The 24,353-nt window shown below is 26.8% G+C and overlaps 3 protein-coding genes and 2 long non-coding RNA genes across 13 annotated transcripts in view; 3 read left to right on the top strand and 2 right to left on the bottom strand.

Annotated features, from left to right (window-relative positions):
- LOC409383 (matrix metalloproteinase-2) overlaps window positions 1-24,353 on the top strand; it is a 130,607-nt gene that overhangs the window by 1,736 nt on the left and 104,518 nt on the right. For 2 of the 4 annotated variants that reach the window (XM_026444867.1, XM_026444811.1), the window contains exons 3-4: window positions 5,009-5,398; window positions 6,681-7,450. In XM_026444867.1, coding sequence (XP_026300652.1) covers window positions 7,358-7,450 — 93 coding nt within the window. In that variant the 5' untranslated portion in view covers window positions 5,009-5,398; window positions 6,681-7,357. Of the gene's footprint in view, window positions 1-2,003; window positions 2,159-5,008; window positions 5,399-6,680; window positions 7,451-24,353 lie in introns of those variants that run through there. The other 2 variants (XM_026444850.1, XM_006563274.3) reach the window with 2 other exon arrangements.
- LOC102655431 lies at window positions 8,338-10,176 on the bottom strand. Of its 3 annotated transcripts, XR_001703451.2 has the most exons (4): window positions 9,242-10,176; window positions 8,990-9,098; window positions 8,565-8,875; window positions 8,338-8,497 (listed from the first exon to the last, which is right to left on the bottom strand). It is a non-coding gene; the product is annotated as an uncharacterized LOC102655431 (long non-coding RNA). The 3 variants fall into 3 exon arrangements; XR_003306121.1 differs by having other exon boundaries at window positions 8,565-8,871; window positions 8,990-10,173; XR_003306113.1 differs by having other exon boundaries at window positions 8,990-10,172.
- Window positions 10,237-18,471, top strand: LOC107964619. The gene is made up of 3 exons (XR_001703466.2): window positions 10,237-10,482; window positions 18,010-18,235; window positions 18,315-18,471. It is a non-coding gene; the product is annotated as an uncharacterized LOC107964619 (long non-coding RNA).
- Window positions 12,112-14,882, bottom strand: LOC102655391 (dihydrolipoyl dehydrogenase, mitochondrial). The gene is made up of 7 exons (XM_026444966.1): window positions 14,529-14,882; window positions 13,968-14,250; window positions 13,510-13,876; window positions 13,068-13,412; window positions 12,856-12,947; window positions 12,406-12,731; window positions 12,112-12,333 (listed from the first exon to the last, which is right to left on the bottom strand). The coding sequence occupies exons 1-7, from the start codon at window positions 14,571-14,573 to the stop codon at window positions 12,268-12,270; spliced, it is 1,524 nt and encodes a 507-aa protein (XP_026300751.1). The 5' UTR covers window positions 14,574-14,882; the 3' UTR covers window positions 12,112-12,267.
- On the top strand, window positions 21,661-24,326 carry LOC102655229. Of its 4 annotated transcripts, XM_026445150.1 has the most exons (5): window positions 21,661-22,089; window positions 22,969-23,194; window positions 23,339-23,445; window positions 23,517-23,567; window positions 23,665-24,326. In XM_026445150.1, exons 2-5 carry the CDS (start codon window positions 23,178-23,180, stop codon window positions 23,967-23,969), a joined length of 480 nt encoding a protein of 159 aa, XP_026300935.1. In that variant the 5' UTR covers window positions 21,661-22,089; window positions 22,969-23,177; the 3' UTR covers window positions 23,970-24,326. The 4 variants fall into 4 exon arrangements, 1 of the variants encoding a protein (XP_026300935.1); XR_409664.3 differs by adding an exon at window positions 22,427-22,532 and having other exon boundaries at window positions 22,969-23,567; window positions 23,665-24,325; XR_003306089.1 differs by lacking the exon at window positions 23,517-23,567 and having other exon boundaries at window positions 22,969-23,445; window positions 23,834-24,326.

Genomic DNA, 24,353 nt, shown 5'->3' with positions numbered 1-24,353 from the left:
AAAATATATAATGCAATTTTAAAAAATTCAAACAAATAATCAATAATACAAATTTTAATTAATAACATAAAAATTGTTAATTCAATATTTATATATTCGTTCTTTTTTATAATAACTTTATTTAAAGAATATAATACAAAATAGATACAATAATTGCAAATTTTTTTTAATTTATCAACTTACTACAAAAAATAAGATTCTATATTTTGATAAAAAATTAATATTATTTTTAAAGTGATTTTTGCAGTGGATTTCCATTAGCTTGTAAAATACGAAATTACTACTCAAGGTTTTAACTCAAGGCTCTAAATTTTGAAGGTGAGAGAAGGTAATTTGATGAAAAGTTTGCAAGAATCATCGCTATGTGTAGGTGTTTCGGATGTGTAAAGACAGGGTCGAACATGGATAATTGATACCCATCGTTTTTTAGTGGTCAATTAAATGGAACATTTTTAGTTTTCTTTACAATGCTATTCACTGCTCCTTGAATTTATAAATAGAAACGGGAGCAGTTGAAACATAGTGGATATTTTCAGTTGAATGAATAACACAAGAAATGGAATAAGTTACAATAAAATGAACATTTATTTATTTAAAAAAAATAGCAATAATTATTTTATGAATCTGAATAAAATTATTTCAAAAATTTTTAAAATTAATCTGAATATCAATAATAAATGAATTACAATATTATTTCTTTATATATATTGAACAAATTTATTTGTTTTAAATCTAAATAAAATATTAATAATAAAATGAGTTATTATTCTTTCAAAAAAAATTTTGTTTAATTCATCTTTGAAGAATTTAAAAAAATTTTGATATAAAATATAAAAGCTTTATTTATGTATGTACAGAATTGAGATTAGGAATTGTGATATATTGATGTATTGTGAATACACATATAATTATACATATATTCAAAGTATAAGGAGGCAGAAAAGAAGGTCTACATTACGTTCAAATATTCATGTATAAAATATATATATATATATATATTTTGCAATTCTTTTAAAATAAGCTAGGATTTCGTCATCGAATTTCTATGGTGATCAGATCACGATTATATTAGGAATGTAAAAGATGAACAAAATATTTATACTTGATATTTGTTATATTCGATTTTTTCAAATAAAATTTACTTTAGCAAATATTAAAATGAAATTGAAAATCAAATTTCTTATAAAAATAAATAATATTTATTAATATGTGTTAACCTGATATATTTTTAATAAAAATGTAATATATTTCACAAGATTATAAAATTGAATTCCATCAATTGTATTATTTGTATTATTCCAATAAAAATTATTGTTTCTCTTTTTTTATCAAACATATACATTTTAATTATTGTCAGAGATACACAATATTGATGAAATAAAAAATAATAATCTTCATTAAACCTTACTGATAAAATAATAATAATATAGCAAATATTGATAAAATAGTAATAAAATTTATTGGACGACACATTGAAATATAGAACACATAAGGATATAATGTAGCTTCTGAAGAGAGACAACAAGCGTGGTAGGGATATATCAGTGTTTCCCAACCTTTTTTTATTCAAGCTCCATTTCAATGTCTCAAAAATTCGTATGCTTGTTTCGACAATTAATAATTGATAAAGTTCTGAAAAGTATAACTTAAATATTCTGCCCTGTTTAATTAAAATATCCAACTTCATTTTTATCATTTTTTTATGTTTTAAAATATATCCAAATATTTGGTCTACGCATTCTTTAATTTTTAAATGAAGTTACAAATTCCTTTGTAATGATCTACAATCTCTATAATCTAATTTATTTTTCCTAAACAAAGATGTACAGAAAATTGTAAAATTGTAAAATTTCTTCTACGTTTTGAAATATTAGATATTACACCTTAAATCAAGCGGTATTTAACTTTAATTAATTGTTTCTCTAAAATGTCGAGATGGCCCCTCTCTGGCTTACTCCCCACGTTGGGAAACACTGGAATACATGGTGGGTCGAAAGTTGAAGGAAAGTAGCGCCAGTCGCCCGCGGTACACCGTACGCGTGAGGGCTGTCCGCGTCGTCTTTCTTCACGGTGTATAAACACTGCCATTCGTTTTACTCACAACTGTCACAACCGATTAAGTGTGATCGTGAACGTGACCGGTATTCACGATAATCCGGTAAGAGTCGTTATATTCTACGATAAAAGTATATGTTGCGAATTTTTATGGTTAGAAACGCGCGATCCTTGATCGAAATACCATCAGAACGTACGAGACAAAGATCGTTGTTTCACGATGTCTTTATACGCGACACGGTGACGATGGTTAGTGTCGTATCGAACTATATTGTGAATTTCACCGTGTGTTTCGAAGATGGATTTTATTCGAACGTGACTTTATTTCCTCTTGTTCAATATACGTGATTGTGAGAAACTACTATAGTGTGTTCACGTGTTCACGCATTGAAACCGTAGAAGTGGCTTTCTAACGTCTGATAAATTGTCGCCGAAATAAATTAAATTTGTTTAGTCTCGAAAGATTTCTTCTGTTTAAATGAGACTTGAATGTGTTCGATTTCCATATCTGTGTTTTTTTTTTTCTTCCTTTTTTTATGCCAAGCATTACTCGAGCCTCCCTAGGGATCGTATCCTTTGTGATGCACGTGCTTCCATTTTATCGTGACAAACTTCAGCTTGGTGGGTGACTAAAAAATTGTTGAACTGTCTCCTCTGGCTACGATTTATATTCGTTTATATTCATTTTACGCTTTTTTACTTTTCAATTGTTCCAAATTTTCTCTTTTAAATCATACTTTTATAGAATTTAAAAATTAAAGTGATTTGTTGTTCGACAAATTTAAATATGAAATTTTATAATTCATCTTGATATTTAAAAATTCGCGAATATTAATCGCTGATAGATCGTGTATTATGACTATCTTGCCGCTAGTGGTAGTATGATAATTTGTTATCTTCGACTGTGGCAGCCATTTCCGTTCGTGGCGCGTTACTTTGCGTCGATGTTCAAAATTAGCCCTATCATGTTAACCTGAATAATTTATGCGGTCGTAGTAAATTCTTTGAACCTTTTTTACACTATCAATATTATTCATTCACGCTATTCGTTTAAGGTTAAACTTTAAATCTTTGCATTTGAAAAAATAGATGCTCCGAAACTTTTTTTTTTTTAATCAATGAAGTATATTATATTCAAAACTATATAACGCGTTCGTTTTTAGAGTTCTCAGAATATTATCCCAACTTGACGAAAAAACGTTGTCTTACTGGAGTTTAATTTTAGCCTTCTAGATGCGAAGAAAAATTGATCGTGATGTCTGCGAACGAATTCCATTGCTAATTCTGACCGATGAAATTGGCGTTTGTTATCATTAACAACATGCCTCAATTTTTTTTTTTACATATCTTAGTTTTCATTTCTAATTTTTATTTACTTTTAATTTTACTTCATGCAACATCATTTTTAGATTTTAAAATTTATCAATATTATAAATCAAATATTTACAATTAATTTCTCTAAAAATAAAATATCGTATAAAAAGATTTTATTCCATATATCTATTTAATTTTTTTTGCATGATGTTCTGTAATACCATCTTCACAAAATACAAATTATAATAAAGTAACGTTTAATTGTAACATAAAAAAAAAAATGAAACAAGATTGAAATATCGTACAATAAACGATAATTACGAAAGCGTCAGTGCTTCGATTAAATGAAAAAAAAAATATTTACATATCAATTAGCATAATGCTTGATAGGAATTGAAAGTGTGTACAATTCATTCATTGCTCTACGATTTTTTTATCACAGTTTCCTTCAGTTGTATCGTTACCTCTTATCCAAGCAAAAGCACATTTCTGAAACAAAGAATCTCTTTATATAAAACAACAATTTCTCATACGATTATTTCTCTTGTACGAGATATTAACAACAATAAATATTCGAACCTAGATATTTCATTTATTATCATAAATAACTTTTAATCCAATAAACTGTGACAGGAGTAGTTAAGCTTCAATCATTTATGATTCTTACATTTCATTTCTATTCTAAAATCATATATTAATAAAATTTATTAAAATAAAATTTTTAAAAATATAATTATTTTTTTACTTTGGATTATTATTTCATATTCAAGGTTATTATATATAATGTGAAATTTTCATAATGCACAATGTGTATTTTTTTATTTATAATAATCGTGTGAATAATTTTCCATTTATTATTCATTTAATATCAAATATATTACATTTTTGCTTGATTGATTTGTTGTAACATTGATTTGTTTAATTAAAGTGTATTGTTGTTGTCTTTGTTTCTAATAAGTTTTAAATTTTTAAAAGTGCTAATTTAGTGTTTTGTGAAATGTTTATTTTTTTATAATAAATAAAGATAAATAAATGATATCTTGGTTATTCATATGAAAGTAAAGAAATTAAACAACAAAAGATACAAATTAAAATAAATTATAAATTTGTTCAAATTAATTATTCATATCTCTTACAAAAATAATTTCCATACTCTTTATTTATTTTCATTTTTAAACGATAATTGGTGCAATGTTCATTAATCTTTTTCACACGAATGATAAATCACATCAATATGATATCAACTTTTCAAAATCATGAATTTTGTTATCGATTTATCTTTAATATTTTTATTTTTCCAATTTTTATTAACCAATTAAAATAAAAATTCTGGATTTTTCAAATTTTTGACCAATCAAGTATATTATATACATATTACACATATATATATATCTTATGATTAATATAAATATAAATATATGCATCACATCATAGTTGAATTTAATAATCGAACTTGAAGAAATTGTCGTTTAATCGCATTTGTTACACGATATTCTTTGTATGTGTTATATCTTTTATCTGGGGATATTATTTATCATAATAAAAGAAACGTGTCAATATTCTTACGCATTCGATAACAATGCGTTTCCAAAATGTCAAACGTAGATGTCGTTAGTGCAACGTGCTTCATATTTTCTAGGGTCACAGCGAAGAAGCATCGAACGGAAGAATCAACGGCGACTGATCGAAAAAAAAGAAAAAAAATCAAGACAAATTGAAAGGAAAAAAATATATCACGCGTCAAAGATTATCTAAGATAATAAATTCGGCGAAGAGTATAAAGAAACAAATAAAGAGAAAAAAAGAGAAGCCACTCGCGAGAATCAATCACGTGTTTTCATCGGAATATACATCGAAAACTTGAACCAGGATTCCTCGACTGTCTTCAAGCTAACTTAGGATTATTAAAGAAACGACAATCATCATGATACATCGTGGAAACGTACGATTGATACGTTGCAACAAACCGGAAATATGTCATGATTCTTTTACGATAATTCAACTGTCTTATCGATCGCCGATTTGAAAAGTAAGTAGATCTCTTTTTTTTTTTTCCTTTTTTTTTTATAAAATTAAGTTTAATTCAGTCATTGGTCAATTATTATGATTATTAACCTATTTTGGATTGATTTTTTTTTATTTTGAAAAATATATTTTTTGACTATCTTGTTATCTCGGATATCGATATTGATCAATTGATTGTTCTCACTTTATATTTCTTCAATTAAAGAATTAAAATTGAAAATGTATTTTTTTCAAACGATAAAATTTGACAAATTCGATTATTCGTATTTAAAATACTTTTCTTAATTATCGATACGAAAAATGAGGTTAATCCGCGTTGACACATTTCTCTGATGATAACATTTCTTATTCCTTTGACTGAATTTATCTATCCGGCCTGTCATGGCATCGACTTCCGTTTTTCTTTGACGACTCGTCTTACTTTTTCTGTCATCTTCATCTGCAATTCATCCCAACACAATTCTTGTTCATTAATCGTACAATATTTCAATTGGTTAATTAAAATTTTTAATCTTGTTTTTTATTCCTCGTATTCGTTGCCTTATTCCTAGAAAATACTTATGTAACGACATATCCTATTTCTTGGGAGGATGATAGGGGAATTCCCATGTCAAAGCGTTAATCATTAGGCAGATATGCGTAATACGTGCTGTGTATAATGCGTTACTCGCTAAAGGAGTAACTGCTAATAGGCCAGAAATATTACACGATTATTCAATTTAAATTTTAATCCATTTTTTTCTTTCTCAAATTTTAACATTGTCAGATTATGAATTAAAAATATTGCAGACTTTTTATTATTTTTGCAATTGTTAAAAATATCCAACTGCTTTGACAAAATTCATCATTTTTGATTGAAATAGAAAACTTAATTGTAATATATATTTTATTTCTATTATACATTTATCATAAATCAAAAAAATATTTGTTATGTATAAAAGTAATGAAAATAGAAGAATTAAAACTGTATGTGACTGGACAAGGAAAATTAGAATTAAAACTTGTTATCCCAGCTGAAGTATTTGTTAAAAAAAAAATCATGATTTCCAACTTCCTTTCTTCCTTGAAATGTGAACCACAAATATTAGAATGATACAGCATGCAATGATGAGAAATTTTTCTCGGAATAATATTACTTGAGATATTATCTGAAAGAAAAAAAAAATATAGTTAATTTATTATCGTTTAATCTGATCCGACGTATTTCTCTGAACGAGTCGAACTTTTACAACAAAGTTGTAATCTAGAAATTTAACCAAGTATTTACAGAATGTAAACTGTCGTAGGTCGGCGGATGGACGTGGTAGCAGCTGGAAAGTTCGAACACGGAGGAAAGTACGAACCTGGAATCCGTCGTCATCGGCGGCGACGTCGAAGAAAGGCCAAGTTGACGAAAGTCGGCAGATTTTCACGGAGAAAGAAGAAGAGCGAGAATCCGTTGTTGAATCAAGAGAGATAGATATTATAGTAAATCGTGCTTCTTCTAAAGAAAATCGCGGTTCGAACACGTCCGTGTTCGTTCCTTGATTCCACCAGTGCCATCAGTGTCCTTCTAACCTAACTTAATCTATTGGAATCTGATGAAACGAGATGAAATGAAATGAAATGAAATGAGATGAAAATAAAATAAGATAAGATTAAATTAAAATTAAAATAAATTGAACCAAACTACGTGCCACGTGAATCGAAAAAAAAATTGTCGACGAATGTCGCCTTCGTACACATTTTTTTATTATTATTATTATTATTGTGACATGAGTGTGTAGTTTGATGTAGTGCAGTATAGTCTTTTCTTTCTTTTTTTTTTTTTTTTTCAAAATCGTTGTTTTCTTTATCAGGTCTCGAAGGATTGATATTGATAGAGGAGGACGAATAGTGTGAATAATTAATTCGTGCGAGTGAGAAAAAAAAAAAAATATTGGTGTCAGTTTTTTGAAACGACAAAAGGATTCGTACTTGCAAGATGATACTGCTTCGAACGATTTTGATGGTGCTCTTCACTGTGATGGCTACCGGGACACCGAGATCCTCGATCATTTATGCAGACGATAAAGTGGTGAGTTCATTTTTTTTTTTTTTTTTTATAGAATTCAGAACTAAAGCAATTTTTGTTAAATTTCGTTTTTTTTTTTCGTAGAAGAAGAAAATTTTGTCCAATTGAATCGTACGATTGCAATTGGAAAAAGAATAATATTTTTGATATATTTTTTTTAACATTATTTTAAAATAAAAAGACAATTAAACAGATTATAATTAATTTCAGGTTATGTGTGTGTTTTCATGATTCACTATATATACGTGACTTGTCTCTGTGATACATTGAGATAAATTTAATTTAATACGTGATGTTTTGAAATCTTTACTATTAGCCTTGTATTATTAACCTTATTTAGATCATTGGAAATATTAATTTAAATAATTGAGATTGATCATCATGATTCATATCAAATTCAAGTTTATTCTAAAAAGCAAATTATTGATAATTATTTTTATTGTTAGATAAAAGAAAAATAAATCAAAATTCTATCATATAATTCTATTTATTTTCAAAAACAATCGGTTAAAAAGCGAGAAAATGTATACAATTTTCCTTTTTCACGGAATCTGTTCAACTTCAAAGCGAAAGTCGAGTTCTCTAGGGAAAATGTAGTAAGTCAAACATTCGGAATATTAAATTAAGAATTAAGGACTATGAATGTTGAACGTTCAAGAACAAATTTTATCTGTAGTTTCAGGCAAACAACTTCTGTCTTATTCGTATCTCGTTAAAATGATTGGCATTAATATTCGGACATGTTGATTTTCGTAAGCTTATCGTTATATACAGAGTTATTTCACAGAATTGAGACGAGTTATTTTTAAAATACGCAAAAATTTTACTAGGCAAAATTAAATAATTTTTTATCAATATGTGATATAAAAATTAATATTATTATATAATAATTTTTCATATATTGATTAATGTACAAAAAAACTATTTTTTAGAAATATTAAAAAAAAATATTAAAATAAATTTAAAATGAAAAAACTAGATAATCATTCAACAGGATAAGAATTCAATTCAGGAAACAAAATTGATTTTAAAAGTTCAAATTGCCTCCACCTGTAAAAAAGATACATTATGCTCATTTTTATGAAACTTCTTCATGCAATAATTTTTCAATACATACATAATTTACCAGTCATTCAAGTTTTGTAAAGTTTGATCAAGTTTGAAAGCGATTATATTACATTCTAAGTGGTCTTTTTTCTTCTCTGCACGAATGTTGAACACGTATACGTAGCATTATTCCATGCGTGTGTCATAGAATGAGTCGACTTGTGAATGTGTGACGATGACTAAAAGCCAAAATACGGGTCGATTCCACGTACAAAATATAACGCGTATATTGACTGCGTGCTTTCAATATAATAGCGCCTGCGTCATCATAACCCTCTTTTCTACGTAACTATTCGTTTCTTTCTTCCCAATGTATACTCTCTTATCGAATATTTCACAAAAGAACAAAGAATTTAGGTTAGGTTAGGAAAACTAGTGACAAGTCTTATTTCTATCATTTATTTCGAAAAAATAAAACGGATGAGAAACACTTACGTGAAAACAATTAAAAAATTGAAATTTTATCCATTCTCTTCTAATCGAAACTTATCGAACTTAACTTTAACTCGAATTATCTGTCACACATTTAAATGTGTTACTTAACCTGCAAATTGAATCGCAATTTACCTTTAAATAAGTCAAACTTTTACTATCATGCTTCGAAACACGTAATTATGTTGATTAAAGTCTCTCTCCTTTCAAAGGAATGTATTAATATTACAACATCTTTGTACAGCAAATTCTTACACAATATCGAATGGCATATAATAGTATCGTTCATCCACGAGAGGATAGCAAGTGAAATGGCAGAAAGAAAACAGGAGATTTTCGCCTCGGTGCATTGCGAATACTAACTGTGTTGATATAGTAATAAGATTCTTGTAAATTGTAATAACAATATATTTTCTCGATAATTAACACTCTTTTTGTAAGATAAATGTTTGAAATATATCTATCATTGCATTTGTTCTAACCGCACTCAATATATTCATTCGTTCTCTTCGTCATATGATTCGACCAATTACGTGCGACGCAAAATATAGATGCAAGTAGGTGGGGGAACAGTAGCCATATTTTTCTGTTTGCCATCTTCTTTTGTGAGCGAACAGTGTCTATCTCCAATAACTAGTAATTTATTACGTTGTGAGTGATTACGCAATAACAAATATCACTATGTCATAGATAGAAGCCGACAGAAAGATTCCGTGTGAAATGAGCTTAAATGGGCGTAGTAGTAAACCCCGCTAGGAGAGAGTGGATTTTATCAGCTGAGGCCTTCGGCCTTACTTCGAAACCATTAAGCCAGGCATTTATATGCAATCGAGGTCGTTAACTTTACTGCAGGAAGCGCCGGCGTGTATACAGAATTCTTCTGTGTGTCAAGATGTGACACACGCACTTGCGCTCTATGTACGTATAGATATATGCGCGTCTGGTCAATGCGTCTGGTCAACGCGTAAGGGTCCGTTTATACTATCCAACACGACGAAAGATTTGTCGAGCAAGCTCTAACCGTTGGAAGAGAGTGGAAGAAAGTAGTAATAGTAGTGAAACTCGAAGAAAGAGATGGAAGAAATAACGGCTTTTTTCGTATTATATCATTTTGATAAGATCCCTACCTTATCCTCGCACAATGATATTTTTTAAATTTGAAAGATAGATAATTAAAAATTTTGAATAAAGTTGCTTTATTTATTTTATTAAAATGTTTGAATAACATTTATTTGTAAATTATTAAAATAATTTATTGAATTTTATTCTTAACTTCACTATCAATCATTTTACTTATATATGTTTCTCACAGTGAAACACACATACTTATTATTTTCTCTATTTCTTTTTCTAAGTTTCACCACTATTATTACTTTGTCCCACTCTTTCAACGATTAGTTTTTGCTAGGCAATCCTGGACGCGACACCGATCTATGTGACTCACACAAACGTTTCTTGCGTGTAATCAAATGGATGTGTTTATAGCGTCACACTACGTACGTATATTCGAACATCTTGTATAAAAGTTCACCTAACCTCAAAATTTTAATGAATGTTTGCACGTAGAGCATAATATATTAATATAAAGTAATTATTTCGTCGAAAAATCTTTTTTCAACAGGAAATTAATCTCCAAAATTTTAGCATTTTTTCATGTTCTCAATTATTTTTACAATATTAGGAATATTTATATTTCGAATGCAAGTCGAATGAAAAATTTTCTTCGGAAAATTGTGTCAAATTTGTAATGTTTCGATATTCAAAATCGAAAAATGATAAAAAAGTTTTATATTTATATACAAATTTTTCAAGTTTATAATCACTGTATGCATTAAAATTTAATTATTCAAAGTTATAAATAACTTTCGAGGTCTATCTCGATCTGGCATATTCTTAGATATGCCTAATTATTATTATTATTATTATTATTATTATCATCATTATTATTATTAATACTTGATCATTAGCTAGGGATTTAGAGTTTAAAGTAAATTCCGAAGCAGCATCACGCTGTTCTCAAGCGGTAATCGAGTAACTAACCATATCTGACATCGCTTAACTTTGATGATCAAACAAGACTAGTAGATTCTACGTGGCAAAGTTGTTGGCAGAAAAGAAACATTGAGACAAAGATAAAGAATGAGGTCGTGTGTAAAAAAGAAGTGAAAGATACGTTGTAACGTGTTACAGAATTGTTTGTATCTTCAAATTGAATTTTCGAATGGAATAATATATAAAATTGTTGCAACATATGAACTAATTTTAAATAAATAAATACGAACTAATAATCAGTGGAAAAATATTTTAAATTAAATTAATATAATTTAAAGTTAAATATAAAACATAGAATAGCAATTTTATGTTTATAAACTTGTTTTTAGAAGTGATATGCGTACGGAAAATCTTGGCTAGGTACCAAACATATACTTAGAATTTAGTATTGTTCGATGTTATCGACCTACGGTTCTTGGAACTTTTATCAATTGATTTTATTGAAGAGAATATATTTTTTTACGTCTTTTATATTATTTTTAAATACTAAATTTATATTTTAAGATTTCAGAGAAAAATTTAATATAAATTAGTCTTTATCGACAAATGTTTAACATATATTTAATTTAATTTCATTTCTGCCTTCTCAAAAACGTATTTAGTCACTGATTTCACTTGATTCTTTCAAACTTAAATTTTTAAATTTTATGTTCGTATATAATAAAATACAAATTACGCATTTATTCGATGCTATCACGAATATATTTTATATTTTATTTATCTTAAATCTTATAATTTTACGATTGAATTAAAGAGATAGCTATTTTTATAAAATCAAGAGAAAAAGAATTTTATTAAAAATAATTTTATAAAAACTTGTTTCCACACATTTAAGAGATTATTGCAATATTAAAATTTAAGATTATTAGAAAATTAAAAATAACACTTTTTCATATTCCAAGTAAACATTTTTCTAACATCCATTTATTTGTAATATACATAATTATCAAGAGTCAAAAGTAAAGATACAAAAGTGTAAATATATTTTATATAATATAAATATTATATGAAGTACACATAATGATATATAAATAAAAGTATCATAATATATATATATAAAATGTATAAAAAAATCTTCTTAAAGTTTTTGTATATCTTATATACAAATATAAATGATGACGATATCTAAATATGTAGTAAAATGCGTTTTTGAAACATCTTTTCAAATAGATCGAAGCTTCGATGAATTATATTGAATTAACTGTTTTTCACAGTTTTATTTAAGAGTTTTATAGGTTAATAGGTTTTCCAAAATATGCAGTTAAACATGCTTCCTTTATGGCTTCCGAATATGTCTGTAAAAAGTAAAAACAACAATGAAATCAATATTCGACGATTTAATCATTACCACCATTCAAAATACTTACTGGATGCGCATGACACGTCCTTGCAACATCTTCTGCCTTTACCTTACATTGCACGGCAAGAGCAGCCTCGTTAATCAATTCACCAGCGAACGAACTAATCATATGCACTCCCAATATTTTATCCGTACGTTTATCCGCCAATACTTTAACGAAACCATCCGTCTCGAGATTCGTTCTTGCTCTAGAATTTGACGTGTTTGGGAATTTTCCAACTTTGTAATCGATTCTCTCCTGCTTCAAAGTTTCCTCCGTTTTACCAACCCAAGCAACCTCTGGATACGTATATATTATGTGAGGTATACTATTGTAATCCATGTTATTAGTACCTGGATGAACATGTGATTTTTGTAAATTTTTTTCACAATAAAGAAATATAATATGTATATATATATATATATATATATATATATATATATATATATATATATATATAGATAGATAACTCATTACCTCCTGTAATGTTTTCAACTGCAATAACAGCCTCGTCTTCGGCTTTATGAGCCAACATAGGTCCGCGAATACAATCTCCAATAGCATAAATCCTATTTTATTTGTTAAATTTTACATGTATTACATACATACAGTATTATAAAATGAGAGATAAAGAAAGATGAAAAATTAAAAAAAAAAAAAAAGAAAAGAAAGAAATGTTAAACACTTACGTTGGTACTTCTGTTTGGAATTTGCTATTTACAGGAATTCGGCCTAAATTATCTTTTTTAATTCCTACACTTTCTAATCCTAAATTGTGCGTGTATGGTCTTCTGCCAACACAAATTAAAAACGTGTTGCAAGAAATATTCTCTTTCTTGCTGGAATCGTTTATGTTTTCAACGGAAACATTGATACTGTTTCCTGATTTGTTCGCGGAAGTGACTTTCGTTTCCATTTTAAATTTTATGCCTTGTTTAGTTAAAATATTTCTTAATATTTGACTAACTTCCTTATCGATATTTGGTCCACCAATAGTGGATGAAGAATCAATTGTCGTTACGTCCGAGCCAAATCTATCAATAATCATAAACAATTAAAGCGATTAAAAATTGATATTATTTTTTGTATATTTTTTTTTTACTTTCACTTCAATTTTGATAACAAAAATACCTCTGCCAGACAGAACCCATTTCCAATCCAACGAAACCAGCGCCACCTGTCACGAATTTTGTAGGCGTCGAGCTTAACGACAAAGCACCGGTAGATGAAATAATATCTTTTTCGTCGATACTTGTGCCCGTTAACGGTGTATATTCGCTGCCGGTGGCAATCATAATTCTTTTAGAATTAATTACGCTTTGTATCGAACCATCTGGATTAAGCGCAGTAACTTGATTTGGATTAGTAATTTTCCCATGACCCTTCACCCAATTTATTTTATTCTTTTTGTATAAAAGAACAATACCGTTTGCCAAAGATCTTATTACATTCTGCTTTTGCTGCATGCATTTATCGACATTAACTTTAACATTTTCAACTACGAGTAAGAGAAAGAAGAAAAAGAAAAGATTGGATAATTATAAATTATGATTAAATTAAATTTTTAATTTAAAAAAGAAAAATTATACCTGTAATTCCACTACTTTGATAATTTTTATTGGATGCCATATTATAATAGTTTGAATTGTGTAGCAAAAATTTTGATGGAATGCATCCGGTATTGAGACAAGTTCCACCTAAGTTATCTTCTTTTTCTATGCAAATTGTTTTCATTCCCAATTGTGATGCTTTAATCGATGCCACATAACCTCCAGGCCCACCACCTATTACTACAAGATCGGCATCTAAAGTGGTATATCTATTTAATTGTATAGCTATCAAGCCAGGTACAACACGTTTGTCTCGTGATGGCTGATAAAAAAACAGAGAAAGAAAAGTGTTATTCAAAAAAATATTTGTTTCCATTTTTCTACAGTTTTTAAACTTTTAAAAAGATCAGGTATAAATGATATAATCAAATGTACTTTTATTTTTGAACAATGAATTTAAAAAACTTTGGTTGTTGCTAATTAAATCGATAATCGAACGAGATATATGAGAAAATCATTTATCCTTCGATAGATTAATCTATATCCGATTGCAATGATTGAGATCAGTGGATAATAAATAATTTTTCTTTTAAAACTTACTTTCCCAGAAATAGTCATCAAACTCCAAAAGCAAGCTTGCATCATCTTAAAGCTTTAAAGCTTTCTTAAAGCTTTCAAAAAGCAAACAAATTCACGACAGTGAAAAATAAACACTGCTTCAACAGTTATTTCAATATCATCCAATTCGCTTCAACTTTCAATTAGTTATTTCGATGTATCATCATGTTTCAAAATTGGCTACTCGATGGCGCTAGTTATCTACCATGCGACATGAAATGAAATTAACCTTTTCTTTAATTCATTTTTCGATACATTTGAATCTAAACAAGATATAGCATAGATTTAATAAGATTTCGTATATGAAACGTGTGAAATTGAAACATTAAAATTTTAATATATATCTTAAAATTAAAAATAAAAAATTAGAATGATAATTATTATATCAAAAAATAAATTGACGTTTGTGCAATTAACAATTCTTTTTACGTAAGTGTTTTAAAAAAAATATACGTATATATATCATATGAAATAAATAATTCACCAATAAAAAAATTTTAAATACAAATTTATAAAAGTGTATATATAAAATTATTAATTGTAATAAATTCAAGCGAATATAAATTTACAATAAAAAAATAAAAATTATTAAATCGTAATCGTTTGTAAATAAATATTCCATACCAATAATAACGGATCGTAAATCTCTGTATAACTTTGCGAAGATACTTTGTAAAATCCGTGTATTTAAAATCGGAAACGTACTACTCTTTTAAAAGTGTCAAAATTCCTGCAGGAATATCTGAATAGAACAGTTGAATGGTCTAAAAAAGTGAAAGATCAAAATTAATGCAAATAAATTTAATCACATCACTATTACAAATGTATTGCAGACCCGAAAATTAAAATAAATAATGAGACAAAAAAAATAAAAATGATAATATATTTCGACGAAAGGATTCTCACATAAAAAGATCAACATTAAAAAGAAAAGAAAAAATAATTAGATACAAAAATGAAAAAATTATATTGAATACAAATCTTCTCTCTCTATTACTAAAATATTACTAAAATTACTAAAATAAATTACTAAAATAATTACTAAAATATTACTAAAAATAATTACTAAAATATTACTAAAAATAATTACTAAAATATTACTAAAATAATTACTAAAATAAATTACTAAAATAATTACTAAAATATTACTAAAATAAATTACTAAAATAATTACTAAAATAAATTACTAAAATAATTACTAAAATAAATTACTAAAATATTATTAAAATAATTCGTTATATAAATTTGTGATTATCTCATTATATAGATATCCAAATTTAAAGAAAAAGAAAGCATTTTTTGAGCATTTCAAAATCAAAGATTAAGAACAATAACAGCTGATTCTCCACAAAGATGTAAGAATAAAATGAAATACGTAAAAAACAAATTCAAAAATTTATCATACGTTCAATAAACGTAATAATAAATTAGAAATATATTCTAAAAATCTAAAAATGGTTAAAAACTTGATAAAAAAAAAAATTAAAAAATTAAAGCAAAAGTTACACGATCTATTAAAATGAAATGGAAACATTATTGAGCATGATATTTGTTTGATTGATCAACAGAGTTGTAAATATAATACAAATACTAAAAAAAAAGGTTTCATTTTTTTTAATAACAAAAAAATTCTTTATAATTCTGTGTTGATTCTTGTGTTAACCATATCTGTTCTCCAAGTTAAAAATGAAAGTGATTCCAGTGATGTATAATTACGGTGGGATCGGACTGGTTTTAATGAAACAAAGTTTCATCGCAATTACGCTCGACCCTGAAAGTCTGATACAATTTCCTTCGCCGAGCGTAATTCATGCAGTTTGCAGGACACTTTCACATCTCCACCACTGTTGGATAATTCACTGGTTTGAATCTTTCCTCAGATAAATAGATATATATATCAATACATCAATAAGTTGATAATAATTTTCCATGATTCAGTTATATCGAATAAGTTCAAATTTCTATATTATTGTATATAATTGTAAAATATAAATTATAATTTAAATAAATTTAAATAAAATAAAATTAATATTTAATTAAGAATAGTAAAGGATAATTATTTGATTTAAATAAAATAAAATTTGAACTTCTTTGATTATTTTTAAAATATTTCTGTAAAAATTAATATCTGATAATCGATCAAAAGTTTATGAAAAATGTTTATCAAAATTTCTATGAAACAATGAGAACACAAAATTGAATGAAAAATTTTGAAATGAAAAAATCGAGGGGAAAAAAATCAAGATTTCGTTCAATTTCGATAGCGATGAATGTATACAATTTTGCATTGCAATCTTGCATATTGATTTCCATAGAAATTCGTTTTCACCATGAATACGGAATATGCTATATCCAAAATCTAAATTCACAACTGATATTTGTGATATTCTTTTCTTCATTTTTTTTATGGCTTTTATGCATGTAATCCTAACCTATAAATTACATTTCAATTGGATATTCATCATATTTTCTTACTCTGTTTTTCGTTTTATGTAATATATCGATATCTTTATTTTAATAAAATTGAATTAGAATGACTATAAATTAAAATAATACTATAAATTTTTTGATCAATTGAGACATATATGATGGGAACAACTGTGCCAAAGAAATATCTTGGCGATCGATTTTTCATGGATTCCATGTTCTTTTAAATTTCATGGAATTATGCACCGGGATAGTTCTTCCCGTCTGGCAGTCAATCAATGGGTGCGGTTCGTTCGCCACATGTGTTACTAATTACGCCAGGCTGCCCGATTCGCACGGCTCGAATAAAAATCGAGAACTATTCTTTGACTCTGTTCACTATCTAGTCACGCGTGACCTATCTCGATCTTACGCACGATTCACTGATTGTCAAAGAGTTGGACATGTGCCTATAAAATTTTGCGAATTCGTTGATCATGCGAATTAACTCGAGTCGTTTTATCAGTATTCAATTGTGGATGATATTAAATCTATAAAATTCTAAAAAAAAGTGAAATTTCATATACATCAATATATTAATATATGACATATTATTATTATATGTAAGCTATATTAACAAAAATATTCAATCGAGACAATTTAGATTTCTGCATTAATTTATATGAAATGTATATACTGTAAATAAATAGATTTGTTTTATATATTATGTGAAGTATTTTCAATCAGAATGGCAACTTATGAAAGATACATGTATCATATTTATTTATTTTTTTTTTCTACTATCAAAGTTAAACAGAAAATATATTCAAGATCATTAAATTACTTTGTTTATCTTATGCATTCTTCTCTGTATTTCGATCCTTTCAATCTATTTCTACCTCTCATACTATATATAAAACTATATTGCCCACCGAGTTCTCTTTTTTAGTTCTTTTTCCTAACGCGCCCTCTACGCCCTCTTCCACGAGACACACGTAGCAACACATTCAACACGTATACCTATGCATTATTTCGTTGACCCATTCTTTCCTTACAGTTCGCGTTCAGCGTAACAAATATTTACATAGCGAGTCGAAAGAGCAGGCGGTATAGTTGTCACAGCCGGCTTTTCGGACTTGGGTACAAAATTCGTTTAAGTCGTCCTTCACGGGGATATACGTTATGGCAGCGGAGGATACGGATCCCAAGAGGTTTATGTACCAAAACCGACACGCGTCTAGTAAAACAGTGGATTGTCTCCGAGCAGCAGCTGTAATCTTTCGGTATGTTCCACTCATTATTCGACGATTAAATATTCGTGACAAAATCCCTGCTGCTGTAGAATGCCTCCTTTGTTTACAGGTTAGAAGTGGTTGGGAGAGGTTATACGATCGCTCATAGTGAATATTATAAAGATCGTAATTGTGGTTATGAGATAAGGGAATTTATTTTAAGATGAATTATCTAATTAATTTTTGCATTAATTTCATTGAATTATGAATTAATTTAATAAAAATATTTTAACGTAAATATGTTATTGGTTATTTTTTATTAATAACACAATTTTGGATCAATTAATTATTGGATCAATCTTTTTATTCTGTATTGAATTATAATATTCATTTATTTTTTTTTATAATTTTAACCTGAAAGAAATATTTTATTGAATAATAATTTAATGATAGAAATATTTCAATACATATGTATTATTAGAAAATATAAAAATATTAATAGATATTAATATAATAACCATTATTTATAAAATCATTTATTAATATTGAAACTTTTTTTATAAACATTTGTCATCTGTAAAAACGTGCAATATCGATGGTAAAGTCATATAAGAAAATGAAACAGGATGTTTTCTGATTCATTGCAACTTATGCAATTATTTGCGGAAGTACATACCTACATACTAGTGGTTTTGTTTTTTATTGTTAAACTTCATTGATATTACGCATATCCTAATCATATACTAAGAATTTTATTACTCATGTATGATTATTCATTAAATAATTAAGAAAAAAAATATATGTCAATTATTTTTCAAAAATTCTTTATAACTATTTTTTTAATTAAATTTAAAGAATTAAATTAATTAATTTGTTAATAATTATAAATTTTATTAATAATATCAATTTAATTATGCAAAATTATGGTCTAAATACTTTGTATTAATTTTATTAACCAATCATTCAATGTTGGTATCTTCAAGCTCGTAAAAAACCAGTGTCAAGAAGCTGAAAACGCTTCTCAAGTGGCAGAAAAGTCCATGTTCGTGAAAAGAGGTTGTGCAACGAACAAGGCATTCCCTTGTCCAACGCCACAAGGCTTCTCATTTTTAAGTAACGCTCGTAAAAGTTGCGTCTCGCGGCTAATAAACGTACTTGACGTTCACGCGACCCCTTAAATACCTCTAAAGGGCATTTCCTTAAAAAAAAAAAAAAAAAAAAAAAAAAAAAAAAAACAATCAAGTCATTTGTTATTTTATATCTTGTTTCTGAAAAATTTTGAAAATAAATAGTCCATAGATGATATTATTGTAAAATACTTCTGGAAGTACTTCTTACTGGAAGTTTTTGAATAAGATAATTATATTTAAAATTCTTGAGAAGAAATCATTAGAAGAAAAGAAAATTTTATTGACATTACCAAGATTAAATGAAGTTGTTAGAAAAAACAATTTCTGTTATTTTATTTAAAGTTTGTTTAATGATTTCTTAATTCAAATACGATTAACTTTATAAATAGATAATTTATAAGTGGAAAATTAAAGAAACAACTTTTTAAAAAAATTATATAGTTTTATAGAAAATTAAATTGTCTACTTTTCAATTTTAAAATGTTTATGAAATAATAATTTAATAAACCAAAAATATAATTATTTATAATGATCATTTTATTGGTATCATTTTTGTGAAGAAGAACAATTATGTTTAATAATCTTTAAAAAATAATACATATTTTAGAAATAATTTCATATGTTGAAATTTTTCCTTAGAGAAATTCAATTCAAGGATATAGCTTAATATAGAAAATATTTTTTCTTATTATAAAATAAATTCAATTCTATATGAATCATCATTTTTTTCATTTAATTCTCTTTTTATTTTAATTCTTATTATTTTATCTTATTATTATTATATATATATATATATATATATATATATATATATATATATATCTCTTAATTTATATTTTTTTCCAATCAGTTATTTCTTTCTTATTTATAAATATATTTATTTAAAGTTGTTCGTAGAACGTATTTGTCATGCTACAAATTTACAGATTTAATTGCTTACCAAGAAATTCATTTATTAAGATGTATGAATTCGTTGAAGTATCATCTGAATTCATATGGTGTCAAAATTTATATTGTATTTATGATGTATAAATATTTAAAATTGTTAATGTGTAATTATCAATTAAAAATTTAAAATTTGAATTAAATTTGAATTAATTTTTTTAACTGAAATTAATGCTCTAGATATTAATAGTTATTTCATTTGTTTAAATATAGTATATTGTTTAAAAAAATCTTAACCTCACTTTTTTAATTTAGATTTTATGAGACAAGTTAATAATATCAAATTTATAATTAGTAATGCTTGTTCCAATGCTGTATCGTTTATTAATCTCTAAATTAATTTCTTTTATAAATTTACACTGTCGACAAAAGTATGAAATTAATAATGTATTCCTTAGAATCTAAAAACTTAGAAAAAATGAAATCAAAATCTTTTATTATTTAAAAAAAATTAGAAAAGAATATGATGAAAATATATAAAAATATATAATATAAAAATATATAATAGGTGAAAAAAGATAATTTAAAAAAAAATACTTTTTGATATTTTTCAGATTTAATATCAATTGATTGGACAATTATAAAACGAATAATTCATACAGACGTCAAATAATTTCATCACGAGAACGATGACAAGACACTTGACTTTTAGTGGCCGATGACTCGATAAACTAACGATTAGTCACTGAGTTCGACTTAACGGTAAATTAAAAGGTCCAGGTCTTATTGGCGACAGTAATCGTCTCAGCAAGAATGCATTTGACCCAGGAAGTCGCGACACTTAATTCTGTTGTCCGATGACTGAGAGCTGGGTGACTAGTGATTCTACTAGTGTTTCATGGTTGAAATATATGTTTGATATGTATAATATCAAGATGCTTTTAAATAAACACAATTAAACTGTAAGAAACTAATATTTTTAATATTACTTTTTTTAAATCATAAATTCATTGATACACTAATAAGAATTTTTTGAATTTTATTCATATAGTTATCAAGAAATGTATCAATAAGATAAAACAAAAAATTTTATCTAATTTTATCTAATTTTATTAATTTTATCTAATTATTCCATTTTTTAAATTTCATTAATTATTCCATTAAAATTATAAAATAATAATAAAGAAGCAAATGTATATGAATAATTTGATATATCAACTCAATAACTTATTAATTGATAAGTTATACTATATGTCTCTGAAGTCATTCTGTAAATAAGTTACTAAGATATTACTAAATTACTATTTCATATAGGATCAGAATAATTATCAATTTATCAATATTAGTTAATTATTATTTAAAATAGATGTCAAGTGAATAGACATTTTATATTTCAATAATTTATTAAGAAAAATTGAAATTAACATATATTTTTCTTAATGTAGTATAAAATAATGGAGATAATACAATAATAAATGTAAATGATTTATTATTAAAAAATCCTAATCCTTATAAATCTTTTTTTTATTTGTATTGAACGTAAATTCCTCTTTTGCACATGACTAGAACATAAAAAAAAATTCTAAATCTTTTCCTCTAAGAAAAGCAGCTAGTTCCTTCAATACTTCATTTTATGTTCTACATATTCATACCAATCATACTGGTGCAAACCAAAATAAAACCAGTAAAGGCTATCTGGTAGTTGAGCAAAATCTGTAGTTCTTGGTTAAACTAACGCTGGATCGAGATATCGCATTGGTAAAATAGAAGTCCGGTGACCCGGTGCACACCGTTGCTGGAATAAGTTTCAGCTAAATATAGGTCGTTATAAAATTAGATTCCTCCGACGGGCTTGACGACTAGTACGTTCTACAAGTCCTGGATGTATCGGTAAGAATCGACTTCAGACGCTTCATTGAGTCGCTATTCTGTTAACTTTAGACGTTCTTTGAATTCTTTTTTTTTAAAGGATTTCTTAAGAATCTTTTTCAAAAGAAAATTCATTTCGTGATTATTCTCAGAATTGAGCATTCTTAATAAAACTTGAGTCTTCTCGTTCTTAACCTAACTTAAAATTGTAGGTAAAAATATATCGTAATTTCTTTGAACTTTTTTCCTTGAAAATAAATTTACAAAGTATTATTTTTATTAATTGGTGAAATTTCAGTTAAAATTTAAAATAATATTCTAAAGATTGTAGAAGATACATACATATATATTTATATAGGTTATGTGCTTCGATATGTAGATTTACATAGTCTTGTAATTTAAACTTGGTTAAATGCATCATGGATAAACCAGTAAACTGTGTGAAATGGCATCTGTTCGGAAATGTAGGTATATGAAGAAGATTTATGATAGAATTTCTATCTGTGGAGTAAAGAAATGTGAACATATTTATGGGAAAATATAGCATTGAAAATTTTAGTTATTAGTTAATCAATATATTAATTTTTTTATCTTTTTATTAATTCTACAATTTTACAAAACAAACATTCAAGAAGAAAAAGAACAATAGTGAAAAATAATTCGACAATAATTCATAGAATCACAATACGTTTCTCACAATTAAACTCCAAGAAACATGTAATTAAAAACGATTCTACTGTCATCTAGTGTGATAATTTATGAACTAATAATATTACCGAATTGACAGTTTAACTTGTAGGTTATAAATTTCTCTTTTACAATTTTATCTCAAATAGTATTATAGTTAAATATAATTTTCGTATAAAATTATTCACTTAAAATTATTTAATATCATTGCAGTTACTACAATATTTGAAGAAAACTAAAATATTTTGATATTATACTGCCAAGGCAAATTTGGCCTAGATTCTGGTTAAGTAAACTGAATGTAAACAACGCACGTTTCGAAAGATGGTGGTGCTTGAAAGTTACGACTTTGAAAACAATCGTAGAGAACGTCGAACAATTCTTGCAAACAGTCGCGAACGAGCGTCAGATCTATCCGAGGGATGACTCGTACGAGATGGTACGCGTTTACGTGACGTGTATACTATTTCTTGAATGCGTGTCGTATCTCACCGTAGTGCTCGAATGTCGATGTAAACTTTCCTCTGAAAGTAACTACTATGCGAGAAGATTAATTGTTCGCAACTGCTATACCACTTTACAGTTTCAAGACCATAACTAGCCACGTATCCAGCAAACGCGACATTTATGGCTCAAATGAACGACGCAATATTCTAATACGAATGACGGATGATCTCTTGAAAGAAAATGGTATTGTATATATGTATATTACGAGGATAGAAAATATCAGAGCGGAGAAAAAATAGATATTTTTATTAAAGTGATACAGCATTTTGAAAATAAAATGGTGATTTCATACAATTCATACACAAGTAAATATTATTTTATTTATTTTTATATTTACAAATAATGTACTTGCTTATAGAAATATTTTAATTTTAATTTCAATTATTTTTCTGAATTCATCAGGCCATTTGAACAAGCTATCTTTCATAATTCTAATCATTTATCAGTCTGGCATTACAAAGAAAATTAATTCATTTCCATTGTTGTCCATAACTCGATTGAAAAATGATTGCCCCAATATCAGTTCGAGTGAATTCATATCGCAGAGTTCAATCCACGTTGCACATCCTAGTTGCAGTTGGATCGTAACGAAACCACGATGCAAGATTTATCGTCGGTCATTCATTTTCCCCATTGGGTTCAGTAATGTCCGGCAGAAACGTTTCCGGAATGAAATGAGAAATTTCCGCCGCTTCAACGGAAGATAAGTATCGATTAATAGTAACCATTGCTACTGGTTAAAACGCAATTTATTCATTTATTTTTGTTTACTCATCTAGGAATGGAAGCAATAAACATCAATGGAAAAAGAAGAAAATAATATACAGTATCAATATTAATTATAATATTCTTGGAATAAATTTCAATTCTAGAGAGAAACAATACAAAAGTATAAAAAAATATCGATTGAGGTTTATTTCTTAAATTATAAACATTTAAGTGAATTTATGTTATACGATTATTTATAGCAATATAGAGGAGATGGAGATATCTGCATCTAATGCAAATTTAAATTATTTATAATTCATCAAATAAAACTCGATCAATTAAAATATTTTTATATACTTTTGTATTTATTTGGTCTTTTAAAA

Source organism: Apis mellifera, linkage group LG1 (assembly GCF_003254395.2).
Source record: "Apis mellifera strain DH4 linkage group LG1, Amel_HAv3.1, whole genome shotgun sequence".
NCBI lineage: Eukaryota > Metazoa > Arthropoda > Insecta > Hymenoptera > Apidae > Apis > Apis mellifera.
This window is presented reverse-complemented; position numbering and strand designations above follow the sequence as displayed.